The 20,806-nt window shown below is 40.0% G+C and overlaps 1 protein-coding gene and 1 pseudogene across 3 annotated transcripts in view; both read left to right on the forward strand.

Moving 5' to 3' along the window:
- LOC122554293 (ERI1 exoribonuclease 3-like) overlaps positions 1–20,806 on the forward strand; it is a 376,858-nt gene that overhangs the window by 181,040 nt on the left and 175,012 nt on the right. The window contains exon 7 of one of the 3 annotated variants that reach the window (XM_043699080.1): positions 1,985–2,145. The exons of the other annotated variants lie outside the window; for them this stretch is intronic. Within the exon in view, the coding sequence (XP_043555015.1) occupies positions 1,985–2,130 (146 nt within the window). The 3' untranslated portion in view covers positions 2,131–2,145. Of the gene's footprint in view, positions 1–1,984; positions 2,146–20,806 lie in introns of those variants that run through there. 3 annotated transcript variants of the gene reach the window in all.
- On the forward strand, positions 10,587–11,805 carry LOC122554294 (annotated as a pseudogene).

Below are 20,806 nucleotides of genomic sequence, written 5' to 3' on the forward strand. Positions count from 1 at the left end.
ATGAAACAGTTAGCAACTTCTGGCATTCTCACATGACAGGTAAACGTGGGAATCCTGGACTTGCTTTCACTGTTCCCCTGATCCTCTGTAAAGTGCATTGATGAAGTTCCCCAACATATATCAATCTTCAGAAATTAAATAATTGATGAGAACACCTCTCATTAGATATTTTTAATCAACCCTTTCAGAGATGTTTTAACATACCTGTGGAGCAGGTGGAACTGAACCTCAGCCTTCTGGCTGAGATATATAGACACAACCACTCAATCACAAGAGCCATTCATGCATCTTCTTTTGCATTGTAATAATGTTATTAGAAATTAAGACGTTACATTTTATTAATGAGGAATATCCGGATTTTAAACACTAGTACTACAAAATATCTCATTGGGCCCAGAAAATAAAATTATTATTGGTTCATGTCAAATTTTTTCCATTATAATTGTTTTTATATTATATTTTACTTCCTGGCTTTCTGCCTATGAGAATTCTTCAATCAAATTGATTGCTTACTCTGCTTGATAGCATCACTATTACAGGACACCCTCTGAATTGGCTGCAGGTTGAAATTACCTTTGTGAGAAAATTCATTTTACAAAGGTTGCTAGATCTTCTAAGGCAACTTTCCTCCAATACCATTACTTCTATGCTAACTGCTAAGTTCAAGCTATTATACAGAGAGCCAATGTCATTCAGATTCAATACTGAAGCTCATTAGAAAGTTAGTTAGACTGGAATTTTTTTTCTGTTACCCTCAGATTAAGCAATGTAATGTTAGCTCCAATGCTGTGATAATGACAGATGTCACATTTCATTAGGGGTAAAATAGAAAATTCCAGTTGATCTGGTTCATAATGAAGGGGTCAACACTGTCAGCACGAGCTAATATCATGATTAGACAAGTGATATGATATAGCATGGCAAGACTTGACCTGAGCTAGGAATGTTGTTTTCATTTTGTTTCCAGCTTTTCTTGTTTTTTGTTAATTAGAATAATATTTATAGTATGTTTCTATGTGAAAAATGTTAAACTAATTTTGAAGTAATGACATGCTTCAACAGATTAGCTTTTAAATTGCAATTGCCAATTTCTTAATAATTATGGTTAGACCTATTTCAGTTATAAGCAATAACACTTCTTGATAGATTACTAGAAGATGAGACACTGTGTTTGACCAGCTGAAATGTTTGCAAAACTGCCCCCTCAGAATATCATATTTGAAACAACCATTGAGTCCTCAAATGGGATGTTCTTTTCCTGCTTTGTAAACCTTGCCTTTACTGCTGACTTTTACCCTCGAAATAGATAGATAATTTAGTAATAGTTTACTGTTAGCATAGACAGCTCAGAAATGTTAATAATGACAAAGTGAAAGTCTATTTTAATCAGTAAGTATATGTTTACCTTAATGTTTCTTAGCTATACCTTGATGAAAATGGTATAATATCATAAGCATTAAGTTCCACAATTATTGTAGACGTTTTACAGTTCTGCATAATGTGTAGTTCTTAATTGAAATGTGAGAAGTTTTTCTTCGAATTAAAATTCCAAGCTTTGTGATAAATGTAAAAATATCCTTTAGGTTTGCAGTTCTAAATTCTGATTTTAATTAAGTCTTGCTGGCCTCTACATTGTTGATCAAATTTAGTAATAGACAGAAAATACGATTTTTAGCTCCGACATTTCCTCTCTTTGGAGATCATTGTGAAGAAATAAAGCTTGCAAAATGTGCTGTAATATCAGGAAAATTGCCTGATGTCTTTTACATGCTTATGGTTAATCTGAGTATTTGGAAGTTGATTGTTTGCCTGTTAAGACTTTGAAATGACAAATTCATACAGCAATCCATGGTTGTGAAATCAAATTGATATGTAAATGCTTTATTGCAAGTCACATCAGGAACTTTGAAGTTATCGTCACATTGATGACACAAGTAAAGCATATAGATTTTTCTGTCCATGAATGTGGTATTGCAATTTTTAGCAGGTACTTCATTGAAGCAAGAGGAAGAGATGGCAGACCAAGAGTGCAGAGTGCTTAGGAGACAAAAGCAATGGTGTGCTACAGGAGCTTCAGTATCTGCAATAGTGGACGAGGAGGCTCAAGTTGACAAGGGATTCTGTAACTGAAGTGGGCCATGTGACAAACAAAGACCTCCAGGAACAGTCAACCATCTGCAATGTATTATTAGTGGCAACAAAGATTGTCACTTCCCTACATTTTTATTTAAATTGACAAAACACCTAAAGGGGATGTCTTTGGAGCCAGTTACTTTGTTTGCCTTTTGGACATTTGATGTTTTCTATCTTGCACAGCTGTAAAATAATGATAAACTCTCAATATGAATTAATTTTATGCAATTATGCAATGCAAATACTTGCATTAATTCTATAAACAAACAGCTGTGTTTGGCCCTTGGGTACTGGAACTTAGTTTCTTCAATGTGCCCTACCAAATGATTTCTAATTGAAAGAGCAACATGGGTGGATGGATGCATAGCCAATGTACAGGCAGAAGGAAATGCAGATGATCTGTATATTTGTATTATTGAGAGGGTACAACATTGTTAGAAGTGTCAACTTTTGGGTAAGAGTTGAAACTCAGTACCTGTCAATTTGCTAGCTGGACATATAAGATCACATGATATTATTCCAAAGATAAGCAGGGGAGTTCTTTATAATGTCCAGAAAAAAATCCCTTTACTAATATCTGGTCAGTTTTTTTTTAAATTGATGTTTTTGGGAACTTTTTGTGGCTTCTACATGTCCTACATTATAGTAGTGACTCTGCTTCAAAAATGGTTAATTGGATTTGAAGTGAGAAGAAGACAATAAGTTTTCTATCTTCCTCGACCTTAACCTCAAATGTAGTTTCCCACATCCAGATCTGCTGTCAAAAATTCCTCCTTCTTATCTGTAAAACATGACTTGTTGCTGCCCTCTTTTTCTACCTGTCCCACTTCTTTACCCTCACTTCCCACCATTAATAACGTAATCCAGGTTTGTATCACCCTGTAGTCAAAAATCTCCAATGGTGCCCTGACTGCCTTCCTCTTACCTACAGAACAGTTAGCCTGATGTTAGCCATGGGAATATACTAGAATCTGTTGTTCAATATTTGGTAGCAAGGCACTTAGGGAAAAAATGGTGCAGTCAGAATGGTTTAATGAGGGGGAAATTGTGATTTATAAATCTGTTACCCTTTCTTAAGAGTGTAAGCAGCAGTGTAAATAAAAGAGAATCTGTGCCTGTAGAACTTAGATTTTGAAAAGACATTCAGTAAGGTGTCACAATCTAAGATTCTTATCCATTTACATTGATAAAAGGTTGGTTAAAATACAGAAAACAGAGTACGAATTTCTAGGTCATCTTCAGATTAGCAGACTCTCGTCAGTGGGTTGCAACAAGGATCTGTATGAGACGTGAGTTCAGAAACAGTACGTTCCTGTTGGTGTGAAGGGCAAGGCTGGTAGATGTAGGGAATGCTGGATGATGAGAGAAACTGAGGCTTTGGTCAAGAAAAAGGAGGCACATATCTTCTACAGACAGCTCGGCTCGAGTGCATCCCTTAAAGTGTATTAGGGCAGTCAGACTATACTTACGAGGGAAATCAGGAGGCCATAAAGTGGACACAAATAGCTTTAGCAAATAGGGTTAAGGGGAATCCAAAGAGTATCTATAAATTCATCAAGGACAAAAGAGTAACTAGGGAGAGAATAGGACCTCTTGAAGATCAATGTGGCTGTGAGACAAAGGGTCAGTTAGACTCGAAACGTCAGCTCTTTTCTCTCCTTACAGATGCTGCCAGATTTTCCAACATTTTTTCTTTTGGTTTCAGATTCCAGCATCTGCAGTAATTTGCTTTTATTTTAATCAATGTCGCTGTCTTAGTGTGGAAACACAGGAAATGGGAGAGATCTAAATGAATATTTTACGTTAATATTTATTGTGGAGAAGGTCATGGAAGCTAGGGAACTTGGAGAAACAAATAGTGATGTCTTAAAAAGAGTTCATATTACAGAAGAGGAGGTGCTGGAGATCTTAAAATGCATTAAGGTAGATAGATCCCTGGGATCTGATCAGGTATTTCCCAAAACTTTGTGGGAAGCTAAGGAAGAGATTGCTGGGACCCTTCTGAGATATTTATATCACATTTAGCTATGGGTGAGATGCCCAAAGACTGGAGGTTGGCTAATGTGGTGCCATTATTTAAGAAAGGCTGTAAGGTAAAGCCAGGGTATTATAGACTGGTGAACCTTATGTCAGTGGTGGGTAAGTTGTTGAAAGGGGTTCTGAGGGACGGGATTTACATGCATTTGGAAAGGCAAGGACTGATTATGGATAGCATGGCCTTCTGTGTGGGAAGAGGTGACAAAGAATATTGATGAAGGCAGAGCGGTGGACATTATCTATATGGACCAGCAAAGCATACTACAAGGTTCAGAATGGTAGACTGGTTAGTAAGGTTAGATCACATGGATTCCAGGGATGCTAGCCAATTGGATACAAAATTGGCTTGAAGGTAGGAGACAGAGGGTGGTGGTGGAGGATTGTTTTTCTGTCTGGACGCCTGTGATCAATGTTGTGCCACAAGGATTGGTGCTGAGTTCACTGCTTTTCATTCATTTACATAAATGATTTGGATTTGGATAGAGGAGGTATGGTTAGTATATTTGCAGAAGGCAGCAAAATAAGTGGTGTCGTGGACAATGAAGAAGGTTATCTCAGAGTACAACACAACCTTGATTAGATGGGTCGAGAAGTGGCAGGTGGAGTTTAATTTAGATAAATGTGAGGTATTGTGTTTGGGTAAGGCAAATCAGGGCAGGACTTTTGCAGTGAAGAAGGCACACCTTTAATTGGTCATAACATTGAGTATAGAAATTGGGTGTCATATTGTGGCTGTACAGGACTTAGGTGTAGCCAGTTTTAGAATGCTGCATACAATTTAGGTCATCCTTCTATAGGAAGGATGGTTTTAAAATTGAGGGGGTGCAGAAAAGATTTAGAAGCATGTTGCTAGGGTTGGAGGATTTGAGCTGTTGGGAGAGGCTGAATAGGCTGAGACTTTTTTTCCATGGAGCATTGGAGAATGAGGGGTAACCTTGTAGAGATTTCGAAAATCATAAGGGGCATGAATAATGTGAATAGCCAAGGTCTTTTCCCTAAGGTGGAGGAGTCCAAAACTAGAGAGCGTAGTTTTAAATTGAGAGTGGCAAAATGTAAAAAGGATCTGAGGGGGTAATTTTTTCATGCAGAGCGTGATGCATGTGTAGAATGAGCTGCCAGAGGTAATGGGTATCTGGATGGGTATATGAGTAGTAAGGATTTGGAGGAATATGTGCCAAATGCTAGAATATTGGACGAGATCCGATTGGGATGTCTGGTAGGCATGGATGAGTTGGACCAAAGAGTCTGTTTCCATGCTGTATGAATCTATGACCTCAGTTATTTAAAATCTATGTTAATGAATTGGATGAATGTACAGAGTGTAATCCTTCCACATATATTGACACTATAAATCTAGGTCAGTAGGTAATTAGACAAATTTTACAAAGAGTTTTGCATCAATGAACAAATGAACAGGTGCCAGATGGACTGTATTGTAGTACAAAAAGTATTCATTTTGATAGGAAGAGTAGAAGAACAATACCAACATTTGCTAGTTTTACACCACTTAAAAATTATTCTGTGGAATTTGAATTTCTGTTTACTACAAGCACAAAGTAAACATGCAGGTATAGCAAATAACAGAGGAAAATTATATTTTGACTTTTTATTGCAAGAGAAGAAAATCATATTGCAATTGTGCAGAGTTGTGGTGAAGCAATACTTTGAGTCCAGGAGCAGTTTGATTTCTGTGCTTAGAAATAATTTACTTGCCTTAGAAGAGACTATTGAAAGTTCAACAATTGATTCCTGGGATGAAAGGATTGTGCAATGAGGAGTGAATGTGTAAAATGCTGTGTGGAGTTCAAAATAATGAGAGATGATCTCATTAAAACATTTAAGACTCAAAGAGAGCTTGATAGGAAAATGTTGGGAGGGTGTTTCTAGAACTTAGGGGCATTGTCTGCGGAAAAGTGGACAATTGAATAGACTCCAATGAGGTGAACCTCTTCCCCAGAGAGAAGATCAAAATAGAAATTTATTGTACTTTTACATGAAAACTACAATGAAAGGTGGTCTAAGTATCCACACCATGGTACCTAAATGAAGAGGAAGACCTATATAATTTTAAAAAGTCAAATTAAGACAAAGTTTTCCACAGTTCAGTTAACGGTTCCTGGGCTCATGGAAAGCCAATTAGGGAATGATGGAATACCCTGAAGATGCAGCCGGGATGAGACTGCCTTTCTGGCCCACCTCATCACTGGGCCAGGCGGAGCTTCCTGCTCCCCATCCAACATTGCTGCCAATCCGCCTTCCGTCCGTTTCGCTAATGCTTATACTCTTTTGGATGCCTGGGCCTAGCTGTGGATCTAGGCCCTTGGCCCACACTGCAAGTCTGGAAACACCACCTCACTCAAAGGAAATCCCTCGGTTGGGGTGGAGCCCTGCTTGGTTCATCCTGGCATTACTGCTGCTGCCACCCAAGACCTCCTCCATCACCCACCACTCCCTAGGCTTCAAAGAAAATAAATCAAAGAAAAAAGACATAAAGTCAATGGGCAAAACTAAAAAGAAGAAAAAGAAAGAAAGCCAACAGGAGCAGATGGAGTCCGGGTTCAGCTCCACTACTCCTCCACCATCTTGGATAAGGTGGAGTGGGGGTTGGATCATTGAATTTACTCAAGGCTGAGCAGAAAAACAAGTGGAAGTGAGACGTTAGTTAGATCTGTCATGATCTTAGAGAATGGCAGAGTAGCCTTGAAGGGCCAAGTGGCCTACTATCCATTCTAAGTCCTATGTTTCAATGTTCGAAAACCTGTCCATACTCTGAAACACTACAGCATAGTCTGTCACCACCTCCCTTGCTTTCAAAAACATCTGAAATGTTTTTATCCCCAATCATATTATTACTGCCTCCTGGCTACTCTGTCCTCTTTAACTTAACAACTTGGTGTCGACTGCCCTAAAAAATTCTGTGAAAATTCTTTCTGTACTTATTGAATATCATACTGGGTATCGAAATATCCAACCATGTTTTACTTTGCTGCTTCTTGAATTACTTTAAGATTAGATTAGATTACTTTACAGTGTGGAAACAGGCCCTTCGGCCCAACAAGTCCACACCGACCCGCCGAAGCGCAAACCACCCATACCCCTACATTTACCCCTTACCTAACACTGTGGACAATTTAGCATGGCCAATTCACCTGACGTGCACATCTTTGGACTGTGGGAGGAAACCCACGCAGACACAGGGAGAATGTGCAAACTCCACACAGTCAGTCGCCTGAGGCAGGAATTGAACCCGGGTCTCTGGCGCTGTGAGGCAGCAGTGCTAACCACTGTGCCACCGTGCCTACCTTAAGGAGAGCATATGTAAGATTTAGGCAACTGGAACAGACAGAGCCCTCGAAAGATACAAAGAACTCAAACAAGGAATTAGAGGGCTGAAAGAGGCCATGAAATGTCTTTGGCAAACAGCTTAAAGGAAAGTTTCAAGATGTTTCATACATATATAAGGAACAAGAGGGTAGCTCAGGAAAGGGTAAGTCCACTCAAGGACAAAGGAAGGAATTTATGCGTGGAGTCAGAGGAAGTGGGCAAGGTCCTTAACAAATTCTTTGCATTGATATTCACAAAAGAGAAGGATATAGTGATGGTGAGCCCTGGGAGGGGTAATTTGATATTCAAGGGACTGTCAATATAAAAAAGGAAAACATGTTGGGTGTTTTGAAAAGCACTAAGGTAAAAAATCCCCAGTACCTGATGGGATCTATCCCAGAAGGACAGGGAGATGAGGAAATTGCTAGTTGCTTGTACGAAATCTTTGTATCCTCTTTAGTCACAGGAGAGGCTCCAGAGGACTGAAAAATTGCCAACGTTGTTCCGTTGTTTAACAGGGATAATCTGGTGAAACTCCAAGCCGGTGAACCTTATGTCAGTGGTAGAGAAATTATTGGAGAAGATTCTTAGGTATAGGATTTACTCACATTTGGAAAAATATGGACTTATTAACAATAGACTGCATGGCTTTGTGCCAGGAAGATTGTGTCTCACAAACTTGCTTTAATTTTTTCAGGAATTGACAAAGATGTTTGATACGGGTAGGGTGGTAGATATTGTCTATATGGACTTTAGCAAGACCTTTGAAAAGGTCCCCTCATGGCAGGCTGACACAAAAGGTGAAATCTCATGGGATACCTGGTGAACTGATAAGATGGATGCAGAACTGATTTAGTAATAGAAGCCTAGATTAGAGTGGTGCTGGAAAAGCACAGCAGGTCAGGCAGCTTCTGAGGAGCAGTAAAATTGACGTTTTGGGCAAAAGCCCTTCATCAGGAATAGAGCCTCTATTCCTGATGAAGGGCTTTTGCCCGAAACGTCAATTTTCCTGCTCCTCAGATGCTGCCTGACCTGCTGTGCTTTTCCAGCACCACTCTAATCTAGACTCTGGTTTCTAGCATCTGCAGTCCTTGTTTTTACCTTAGTTATAGAAGCTGAGAGTAGCAGTGGAAGGGTATTTTTCTGACTGAAGATCTGTGACTAGTGTTCCTCAGGGATTAGTGCTGGGACCACCATTTCTTGCAATGTATGGAAAATATAAGTGGCCTGATTAGTAAGTTTGCAGATGACACAAAGATTGGGGGTGCTGTCGATAGTGAGGAGGATTGCCAGAGCATATAGCAGGCTGTAGATAGGCTGGAGACTTCAATAGAGAAATGGCACATAAAATTTATCCAGACAAATGCAAGGAGATGCATTTTGGAAAATCTAATGCAGGAGGGAAGTATACAGTAAATGGCAGAAAACTTAATTGCATCAACATACAGACAGGTCTAGCTTACAAGTCCACATATTCCTGAAAGTGGCAACACAAATGGATAAGGTGATCAAGAAGACATGTTTGCCTTCATCAGTAGTTTGGATGGTATTAGCTATGAAGAGAGATTGGACAAACTTGGTTTAATTTCACCCTATCTTGAAGGATGAGGGGCAACCTGATGTAAATTTATAAAATTGAGAGACTTGGATAGTCGGAGTCTTTTTGCCTGGTTGGAAATGTCAATATTGTGGGGGCATAGGTTTAAGGTAAAAGGCGATCAGTGTAAAGGTGGTGGAAGGTAAGTCTTTTACACAGAGGATAGTTAGCACCTTAAAATGTGCTGCCAGAGGAGGTGGTGGAGGCAGACACAATAGCAACATTTAAGAGGCATCTTGACAGATATATGAATACACGGGAAAAAGAGGGATACTGTTCATGTAGAGGCAAAAGGTTTTTAATTTAGAAAAGCATCATGTGTTGACACAGGCTTTGTGGATTGAAGGCCCTGTTCCAGTGCTGTACTATTCTTTGCTCACACCGAAGGGTATATTCTCAGAATAAAGTTAAAAATCACACAACACCAGGTTCTCGTCCAACAGGTTTAATTGGAAGCAGACTAGCTTTCGGAGCGACGCTCCTTCATCAGGTGATAGTGGAGGGCTCGATCGTAACACAGTAACAGAGTTTTACATAAATTCATGCAGTTTTTGAGCTCAGAGCTCGACATGAATGCATGCAGTTCTTGAGCAAAGTGCAATGTAACTCTGCAAGTACAAATTCACCCCACAAAATATATGTGTGCATGTGGGTCTTTGTCTGTCTGTGTGTGTGTGTGTGTGTTGCGATGGTGATCACCTGTAGTGTGACATGAACCCAACATCCCGGTTGGGGCCCTCCCTATGGGTACCTCAGAATATGTCGTAATATATGAAAGCATAGAGTTGCCAGCCATTATGAGTTTTGGAATCTCTTCATCACAGTTACCTGTAACTATTCTCTAAATGAGTTAAAGCATGCTATAGTAACATGGAGAGCATTCATGAGATATGTATCAACTGGGCTATTGCTTATGTAATTGTAATTTTCATTGTGAAATGCTAATGTACTAGTCTTATTTAAAAGTCCAACATTCCATTAGTCTTTTTAATTATTATCCATACCTGTTCATGACACTGTAATGATCTAATGCCTGGACACTCAAGACTCTTTCTTTCCTTCACTGCTTCTAAATGTTCACCATTTAGAACTACCTTAGATTTGGATGGTTGACCTCAAATTTGCGGACACCAAAACACATTTTTTACCACTTGTGCTCATTCATTTAATCTATTAATGTTTCTATGGACATTTCTATTTTCATCCACATTATCTGCAATACTACCTACCTTGTGTCATAACCAAATTTGGATATGTCTTTCTATCCCATTACCTAAGTTTGACGTAAATATGATTAATAGTTAAAGATAAAACACAGACCCTGAGACCACACCATGGACTAAAATTTCCTTATTCTGCAGAGATTAATTAGTAGCAAATTTGCAAAATAGTACATTAGCATGTGATCCCACTTCCGAGTATTCTTGCTGAACATAAGACCAGCACAACAGAGGCTGCCGCCCAGCAGCAATGGGTCAATATTAAGGGGCTTAATTGATGGAATGTTGATGATGCCACTGGGACATTTCCAAAGGCAGATGGCCTCTGCAGAAAGCCAGTCATTAGGTAGCTGAAGGGAGCCTCTTAGTGGCAGGCCAGAAACTGGCAATATTCTTATTTGATCAGCCCAGCACAAACCCCCCTACACATTTGACAGCTATGCTGCAGCCACAAGTCAGCTATTTTCCTGTTGATGAGTTCTCTAAAAATGGTCTGCTATTTATTAGATTCGGAGAACCCCAACAAATCATGCAAATCATGGAGTTCAAACTTGCGAGTAGACTTCAAAAATATTCATGACACTACCCAGACTATCAAATGCATGCACATCCATAAAACCACAAAGTTCATGAAGGATGTTATGATCAAGAAACAGTGTGTTCCCTTTCCAATGTTACATTGATGGAATTAGCAAGTGTGCTTCAGCTAATTTCCAAGTGGACACAAGGACCTTGGTCGAAAAAAATTGCAGAGTTCTTGCTGTGCATACCAAAAAACCTCAGAGAGCAATGCTAAACTCTATACTGATTGAACACACCCATGTGAATAAGACTCTTTAGATACCCTGACAGATTTATCGCATCTAACATTGTATCAACCCATTCATGAGCTCACCATGCCATATAGAGATGACTCTTATTGAGAAGGAGCAGATTTTTCTGAAATCCGAGGAGGAAGTTGTTCAGAAGATAAAGGCTTCCCGAAAGAAGCAGAAGCTTATGACATGGGATTGGATTTTACTCATTTAGCAGCAACTTCTGTACATATAATAAAACTATTGGAAACTACTAAAAAATAAATATTCGGTTCCCCCTCCATAAAGATGTTTTGACAACTGTGGCCTTGTGAGATTTTTCACTTGAAGGCCAACTCAGCAGTGCCTACTTCTCTGAATGGGACTGCTTCTAGTGGATTGCTGCACAAGCTCCTACAGGTCTTTTTGCCTCTGTGGAGAAAGTGAAGACTGCAGATGCTGGAGATCAGAGTCAAGAGTGGGGTGCTGGAAAAGCACAGCAGGTCAGGCAGCATCCAAGGAGCAGGAGAATCGATGTTTTGGGCAAGAGCCCTTCATCAGGAATTTTTGTCTCTGTGTTCACCCTTCATCCTGAATTGGATGAAGTTTGCGGAAATTGCTTCTTGTTTAGATATCTACAGGAAGCTTTCAGCAATATCAAAATCAAGAGACATAGATAAGCTGCAGAGCTGGGCTGAGAGGTGGCAAATGGAGTTTAATGCAGACAAGTGTGAGGTGATTCACTTTGGTCGGAGGACCCGAAATGCAAAGTACTGGGCTAATGGTAATATTCTTGGTAGTGTAGATGAGCAGAGAGATCTCGGTGTCCAGATACACAGATCCTTGAAAGTTTCCACCCAGGTTGATAGGGTTGTTAAGAAGGCATACAGTGTTTTAGCTTTTATTAATAGAGGAATCGAGTTCCGGAACCGTGAGGTTATGCTACAGCTGTACAAAACTCTGGTGCGGCTGCACTTGGAGTATTGTGTACAGTTCTGGTCACTGCATTATAAGAAGGATGTGGAAGCTTTGGAAAGGGTGCAGAGGAGATTTACTAGGATGTTGCCTGGTATGGAAGGAAGGTCTTACAGGGAAAGGCTGAGAGACTTGAGGCTGTTTTCGTTAGAGAGAAGAAGGTTGAGAGGTGACTTAATAGAGACATATAAGATAATCAGAGGGTTAGATAGGGTGGACAGGGAGAGCCTTTTTCCAAGTAGGGTGACGGCGAGCACAAGGGGGCATAGCTTTAAATTGAGGGGTGATAGATATAGGACAGATGTCAGAGGTAGTTTCTTTACTCAGAGAGTAGTAAGGTATGGAATGCTTTGCCTGCAACGGTAGTAGATTCACCAAGTTTAAGTACATTTAAGTCGTCATTGGACAAGCATATGGACGTGCATGGAATAGTGTAGGTTAGATGGGCTTCAGATTGGTATGACAGGTCGGCGCAACATCGAGGGCTGAAGGGTCTGTACTGCGCTGTAATGTTCTAAGTGTTTACAGTACAAGAAAGAGATCAGAATGGCGGACCTCCCAAGGAACATGGAACAAAACAGCACAGTATCAGGCCCTTTGGGCCATGATGTTGTGCCAAACATGATACCAAATTAAACTAATCCCTTCTGCCTGCCCTTATCCCTCCATTCTTTGCATATTCAATGGCTTACCTAAAAGGCCTGTGGCAGCACATTCCAGAGATATCACTCCAATGATATGTCCATTGAAGTTTCCCTCTCTCACCTTAAATGCACACCCTCTAGTACTAGACATTTCAACTCTTGGGGAAAAAAGATTCTGTCAACCCTATCGACACATCTCATAATTTTATAGACCTTTATCAAGTGTCTCCTCAGCCTCTGCTGCTCCAGAGAAAACAATTCAAGTTTTTCTAATCTCCCTTTATAGCTAATACAGGCAGCATCCTGGTAAACCTCTTTGGCACCCTCTCCTCATCCTTCCTGTAATGTGGCAACCAAATTAAATGCAATTCTCCAAGTGTGGCCTAACCAAAGACCTATAAAGCTACAACATGACATCCTGACTCTTGTACTCAATGCCCTGACCAATAAAGGTCAGCATGCTGTATGCCTTCTTTACCACCCCATCTACTTCCATGGAACAATGGACTTGAACCCCAAACTCCCTCTGTGTATCAATGCTGTTCAGGGTCCTGCCATTAATTAGATTACATTACAGTGTGGAAACAGTCACACATCGACCCGCCGAAGCGAAACCCACCCATACCCCTACATTTACCCCTTACCTAACACTACGGGCAATTTAGCATGGCCAATTCACCTGACCCTGCACATCTTTTGGACTGTGGGAGGAAACCGGAGCACCCGGAGGAAACCCACGCAGACACTGGGAGAACGTGCAAACTCCACACAGTCAGTCGCCTGAGGCGGGAATTGAACCCGGGTCTCAGGCGCTGTGAGGCAGCAGTGCTAACCACTGTGCCATCGTGCCGCCCATTAATTGTATACTTTTCCTTAACATTCAATCTTCTAAAGTGCAACGCCTCACTCTTGCCTGGATTAAACTCCATCTGCTTTTTCTCTGCCAATATCTGCAACTGATCTACACCCTGCTGTATCCTTTGACAACCTTCTACAAAATCCATAACCCCTTCACTGATTTTTGCGTCGTCTGCACATTTATGAACCCACCCATCTACGTTTTCATCCAAGTCATTTATATATATATATATATATGTGTGTGTGTGTATCACAAACAGCAGAGGTTCCAGTAGAGATCCCTGCGGAATACCAGTAGTCACGGGCCTCCAACCAGAAAGACACCCTTTGATCACTGCCCTCAGCCTTCTTTGGGCAAGCTAGTTCTGAATCCAAGCAGCCAAGTTACCTCGGATCCCATGGATCTTAGTCTTTTGGATGAGCCTACCATGAGGGACCTTGTCAAAAACCTTATTAAAATCCAAATCATCAACATCCACTGCTCTACCCTCAGGAAATTAATCATAGAATCTCTACAATGTAGAAGTAGGTTATTCGGCCCATTGGGTCCTCATTGATCCTCCGAAGAGCATCTCACCCAGACTCAACCCCCTACCCCTTCGCTGTAACCCTGCATTTCTCATGGCTCATTCGCTGAGCCTGCACATTCCTGAATACTATGGGCAATTTAGCATAGCCAATCCATCTAACCTGCACATCTTTAGACTGTTAATATTCACCAATTCAATAAAATTGCACAAAAACAGTGATTAAGAAATGGCACTGAAGAGTGATAAATCTATAGGCCAGATGATTTCCATCCCAAGATTTGAAAAGAAGTAGATGGGAATACTATGGCAGCCCGAACTATAATTTTCCATCTGCAACTGTTGCTTTAGTTTGGTGGATTGTGTATATCACGCTGCTATTTAAGAAATGTGAAAGAGTGAAGCCAGAGAACTATGGACCAGTTGGCATCACTTCTGTTGTTAGGAAATTACTTGTCCAAAATTATGGCTAGAGTGACTGAACACATTGAAAATTTTCATGTAATCAGTTAATGCCAATATGATTTGCAAAATGTAGATCATGCCTGATGAACCTGACTGAACTTTGTTGTGTAGGAGGTTACAGCATAAAACAAACAGGAATGACTTTGTTGTTATTTTCCAGATTTCCTGAAGGGAGTTTAGTTCTCATAAGAGATTGTTATTAATTAAGGTTGAATCTCAATGAAGTGAAAGCACATTATTGACCTGGTTAGGAAATTGGGGAAGTTACAAAATAAAGAGAATGGTTGACAAGCGGGCTGAATTTTCATGGTCAAATCAAAGCACTGACATTAAGTTTATTGACAGAACATTGGATGATGGTGAATAGGCAATGGCAAACGTTGAAAGAGTGCATGGGGGAACTACATTAGTTGTTCATTCCTGTCTGACACAAAAATAAACTGGGAAAGGTGGCCTGAGTATGGCGAACAAGACAAATTAGGGATCGTTTTAGATCCAAAGGAGGGGCATACAAATTGGCCAAAAAAGCAGCAGACCTGAGAATAGGGAGTTGTTTAGATTTCAATAAAGGAGCTCAAAGAGATTGGTTAAGAGGGAGAAAATAAAGTACAAGAATAACGTTGCGAAGAACATATGAGCTGAAAGATTGTGTAGATATGTGAAAAAGAAAAAGATTAGTCAAGACAGAAACAGGACAAGTTATAATGGGGAACAAAGAGATGCCAGAACAATTAAATACATTTTTAGTTCAGTCTTCACAAGTGATTACATAATTAACATTCCAAAAATGTTGGGAACACAGGATATCGTAAGAGGAATGGAAGGAAATCAGTTTTAGTGGGGAAGTGGTGTTGGTGAAATAGTTGGGATTAAAGGCTGATAAGTTAGGAGAGGTGACAGACTAGTGATATTATTGCTGGACTGTTAATCTAGAGACTCAGGTAATGTCCTGGGGACCTATGAAGTTTGAATTCAATGAAAATGTCTGGAAGTAAGAGTCTAGTGATTACCATGAATCTGTTGTCAATTGTTGGAAAAACCCATCTGGTTCACTATATAATGTCCTTTAGAGAAAGAAACTGCCATCTTTACCTGGTCTGGTCTACATCTGACACATAAGAATGTTATTGTCTCTTAACTGCCCCTCTGGGAAATTAGGGCTGAGCAATAGATGGCCCAATCAGCGACACCCTCATCCCATAATTGAATTAAAATTTAAAAAATTAAAATTCCTAGGGACCAACAATCTACATCCCAGAGTGCTTAAGGAAATGATCCTAGAAATGGTGGATGCACTGGTAGTCTTCTTTCAAGATTATGTAGACTGTGAAATAGTTTCTATGGATTAGAGGGTAGCTAATATAACAAATCTTTTCAAACATCGATAACTTCTATTTAACAAAGGACATAAAGAGAAAACAGGGAATTATTGAGTCAGCCTGATATCTGTGCCAGGGAATGCTGGCATATTTTATAAAAGATTTAAAAGCAGAGAATTTCAAAAGCACTGACAGGATTGGACAAAGTCAACATGGATATATGAAAGGGAAATCATGCTTGACAATTCTACTGGAAGTTTTGGAGGATGTAACTAGTGCAGTCGATAATGGGGAGCCATTGGATGTGGTTGACTTGGACTTTCAGAAGGCTTTCAATAAGGAGCCACAAGTGACTAGCAGTTTACTACAGGGATCAGTGCTTGAACCCCAGCTGTTTGCAATATATATTAATGATTTAGATGAGGGAACTAAATCTAATATTTCAAAGTTTGTAGATGATACAAAACTGGATGGGCAAGTGAACTGTGAGGAGGATGCAGAAATACTTCATTGTGATTTGGACAAGTTCAATTGAGTGGGAAAATAAATGGCAGATGAAATACAATGTGGACAAGTATGAGGTTATCTACTTTGTTAACAAAAACAGTGAGGCAGATTATTATCTGAATGACAACAGATTGGGAAAGGGGGAGGTGTGATATCACCTGGATACACCAGTCACTGAAAATAAGCATGCAGATGCAGTAGGCGGTGAAGAAGGCAAATGGTTCGTTAGCCTTCATGGGGTGGCATGGTGGCTCAGTGGTTAGCACTGCAGCCTCACAGTGCCAGGGACCTGGGTTCAGCTCCAGTCTTAGTCTGTGTGGAATTTGCACATTCTCCCCCTGTCTGTGTGGGTTTCCTCCACGTGCTCCAGTTTCGTCCCACAGTCTATGGATATGTAGGTTAAGGTGAATTGGCCATGCTAAATTGCCCATAGTGTTCAGCGATATGTAGGCTAGGTGCATTCATCAGGGGAAATGTAGAGCAATAGGTAGGGGAATGGATCTGGGTGGGTTATTGTTCAGAGGATCAGTGTAGACTTGTTGGGTCAAATGGCCTACTTCCACGCTGTAGGGAGCCTATGATCCAAGTACAGGAATAGGGATGTCTTGCTGCATTGTATAGGACCTTGTGAGACCACACCTCGAATATTGTGTAGAGTTTTGGTCTCCTTATCTGAGGAAGGATGTTTTAGCTTTGGAGGGAGTGTAACAAACTGATTTCTGGGATAGCAGGATTGACTCATGAAGTGAGACTGGATCAGTTAGGAGCACAGTCGGTTCTGATATAATGCAATATTACTGCACTCATGCGATCTCGCATGCTAAGAAAATCGTGCAATAGCCACGCCATTTAAACTAATCAGACCAGTATAACGTTATAGCCAATATAGGTAAAGAAGGTTCACATTCTACAAGTAACGGTCTAAATTCTTCAATCGCACTAAAGCCAACTCACGTTGAAGAAACACTCGTTATAACAGAACTGACTGTTTATTGATTGGAAATTAGGAAAATGACGAGGGGATCTCATAGAAACCATTTAACTAACCAGGTAAATGCAGAAAGAATGTTTTCGATGACAGAGGATTCAGAACCAAGGGTCACTGTCTCAGGATATACGGTATGTCATTTAGAATTGGGATGAAGAGGCATCTCTTCACGTCAAGAGTGATGAGCCTGTGGAATTCTCTGCCACAGAAAATGGTTGAGGCCAAAACATTGACTGTTTTCAAGAAGGGGTTAGATATCGTTCTTCAGACTAAAGGGATTAAAGGAATAAGGGAGAAAGCGTAAACATCTCCTCCTGCTCTTATTTTCTCTGTTTCATTTGACTATAAGATTGTATGTATGTTTGGATTTGTGTACTTTCTGAACCATCACTTCTCTCCCTTATGAATTTGGATCCATCTGTAACTTGTGTGTGTCAGCTATGTTGACTGTGTAACATAACCACTTCAGAATTAAATGGTGTACATTCAAGTTACACTGTAAGATATAATTATACTGACACTGCCACATTCTATTCTTTCAACAAAATACCAAACTGAGGTCCTGGTTGCCTGTTGAGAGGAAAGTCCCAAGGCACTTTTCAAAGAATATTGAAGAGCTCATTCTGTGTCTTGGCCAACAGTTCTTCTTCAACTACCATCTGCAAAAGAAGACTAACTTTTAATTTATTTTATTGCTATTTGTGATGTATTGTTGTGTGGAAACAACTGCTAAGTAACAATGTCACACTGTCTCTAGACGTTTTGTGAGAGTCTTCAAGGTTCTCCAAGTACAAGTCTCTCTTTTCTTAATCATGTGATTTAATGTGACACTTTGTTGGCTGTAATTTCACTTGCACCTTGATATGCAAGGCTTTATAATTATACAGTGTAGACAAGCTTGGTTGTACAAGGGTAATTGTTCCCCCAACTACATTATCACATCAGCATTAGTCATTCATGGCAGCTGGAGAAGGGAAACTAAATAAGAGTGACCATGGTTATTTTGGGACAGCTGTATTCTAGAGGCTGATTTTCATAATTAGATATTTTCACACAGCCATAATTAAATATATGTGTGAACATATAATATGCGACACTCTGTTTTTGGTGAGAAGGCCTACATTTAGTGAGAATCTGAATAATAATCATCAGTTTGTGGTACATAAATACTGAAAAAGAAAACTTAATTTGCGTGAATACATGTTGCTAATGGATTGATTAATTGGCCACTCAGCTCAAGGAGGAGCTAAACTGGTCACACAGATATGTGATTGTTTGTGTCAAACTTATTATTATGACTGTTCCAGGTTGAAAGGAGGAAAATGCTTTCTGTTTCAAAGCGGGAAATTGTGTGCTCACACACAAAAAAATTTCAAAGGATCAAGTTTAAAAACAATGAATAGAGATAAATGTTGGCTCATTTCTTATGTAATTAGTAACTTCCTTATCCCCTGTTGTAACAGTGAACAGACTGTAATGTTTAATTACTGGTTAAATGAAACCCAAATTTTATAATGGATAAAGTGACAACACTGACAGTGATGACTTGAAAGGGGCACATTGTTCAGCGATTGATGAAGGCGGCGATTATTCAGCTGTGCGTTGTGCGAAGAAAATGAAAATGACAAATGAACTGCACTAATTAGACAAATCATACAGACTAGCTGATGATTCTTATCTCTGCTGACTAATGAAGCAGGCTCGCTAGGCTGTGACAGATTAATTGTGATTTCTCTAAAGGGAAGGAATGTTTTATGGTGTGTACAAATTTCTCACAGAACTATAAACCCATTCTAGTAGACATATTGATTTACAAAATCTTTAACTCTTTCGGAACTGAATTAATTAGAAAATTACCACAGGAGGAGGACAAATACAAGAGAATCTATAATTTAGATTTGATTTATTTAGACCTTTTTAATGTCATGTCAGTCAACTACAGTGTATTGGTTCACTTATCCAGGACATGGGGCAAGTAGCTTAAAGATTGTTCAACATTCTTCTCACAATGAATTTTGGGTCAAAATCTTGGATCTCACTTCCTAACTGTACTGTGGGTGTCCCCATGGACCACAGCACTTCAAGCTCACCGCCTTTTCTGGGACAGTTAGGAAAGGTTGATAAATACTGGCCTAGCCAGCAACAACACCCACACTCAATAAATGAATTTTTAAAATTCCCAATCCAGACTTGAGTAAAAGTGCTGAGCAAAAACATGCTGTCTAGCACAGTTAAGGGAAAAAGGCAATTTGAATTTGGTTAATCTTTTATCTAATTTTTATATTTTCTCTGTCTTTCTTTGAGGAGAGCAGATGTAAACATTATCAAACAGAGCAATCACACAATGTATGACATATAATAAAAACAACAAATGCCGGAGAAACTCAGCAGGTCTGTTAGCACCTGTTTTGAGTCCATTATGAGTCTTCAGAACGCACAATGGATCGCTACTTTACTTCAGTTATAAAACATTTCCAACATGAAATTGATGTAAAGATCTTCATATAGACATTTTCGAAGATGAGATGACAGCAGTTGATAACGGACAGCAATAGAGCATTCCGTAGAACTTAGCAGGTCTGGCAGCATCTGTGCAGAGAGAAACAGAATTAATGGTTCGAGTCTGATATGACTGTACTTCAGAATTCTCCACAAATGCTGCCAGATTAGCTGATTTTCAGATTTCCAGTTACTGCAGTAGTTTGTTTTTATTGAATATCACATATCTGAGGAGGAACTATTTACTAGGCAATTAGATAGTAACTTCGAAGAGGAGCAACCAGATGAAACTGTTTCCACAGTTAAGGAAGAGAAATCCACATGTGTTCTTATACTGGTTGAGTAAAGTCCTTTAGAAAGGACATATTTGTGAGAATAATGTTTTCATGGTCTTTTGGTCAATTGCAGTGCACTTGCTGCAAAACAGAATATAGTGATGCATCTGGGCACTGCTGCCTCACAGCGCCAGAGACCCAGGTTCAATTCCCGCCTCAGGCAGCTGTCTGTGTGGAGTTTGCACATTCTCCCCGTGTCTGCGTGGGTTTCCTCTGGGTGCTCCGGTTTCCTCCCACAGTCCAAAAATGTGCAGTTTAGGCGAATTGGCCATGCTAAATTGCCCGTAGTGTTAGGTGAAGGGGTAAATGTAGGGGAATGGGTCTAGGTGGGTTGCTCTTCGGCGGGTCGGTGTGGACTTGTTGGGCCGAAGGACCTGTTTCCACACTAAGTAATCTAAATCTCTGTCCTTTCAGCAGCAATACAAAAATTATGTTCACAACTGTGATGCATGCTGGAGGACATGGAAATACCCTTAGAATCTATAGGAGAGCTCACAGGTCCGAAGAATCCAGGCCACACATAGTTACTGTGAATAGGTTGTAGTTGGAAGGAAGTGGCCATATGTAAAGACTTTCATAAATAC

Source organism: Chiloscyllium plagiosum, chromosome 11 (genome assembly GCF_004010195.1).
Source record: "Chiloscyllium plagiosum isolate BGI_BamShark_2017 chromosome 11, ASM401019v2, whole genome shotgun sequence".
NCBI classification, from domain to species: Eukaryota; Metazoa; Chordata; class Chondrichthyes; order Orectolobiformes; family Hemiscylliidae; genus Chiloscyllium; species Chiloscyllium plagiosum.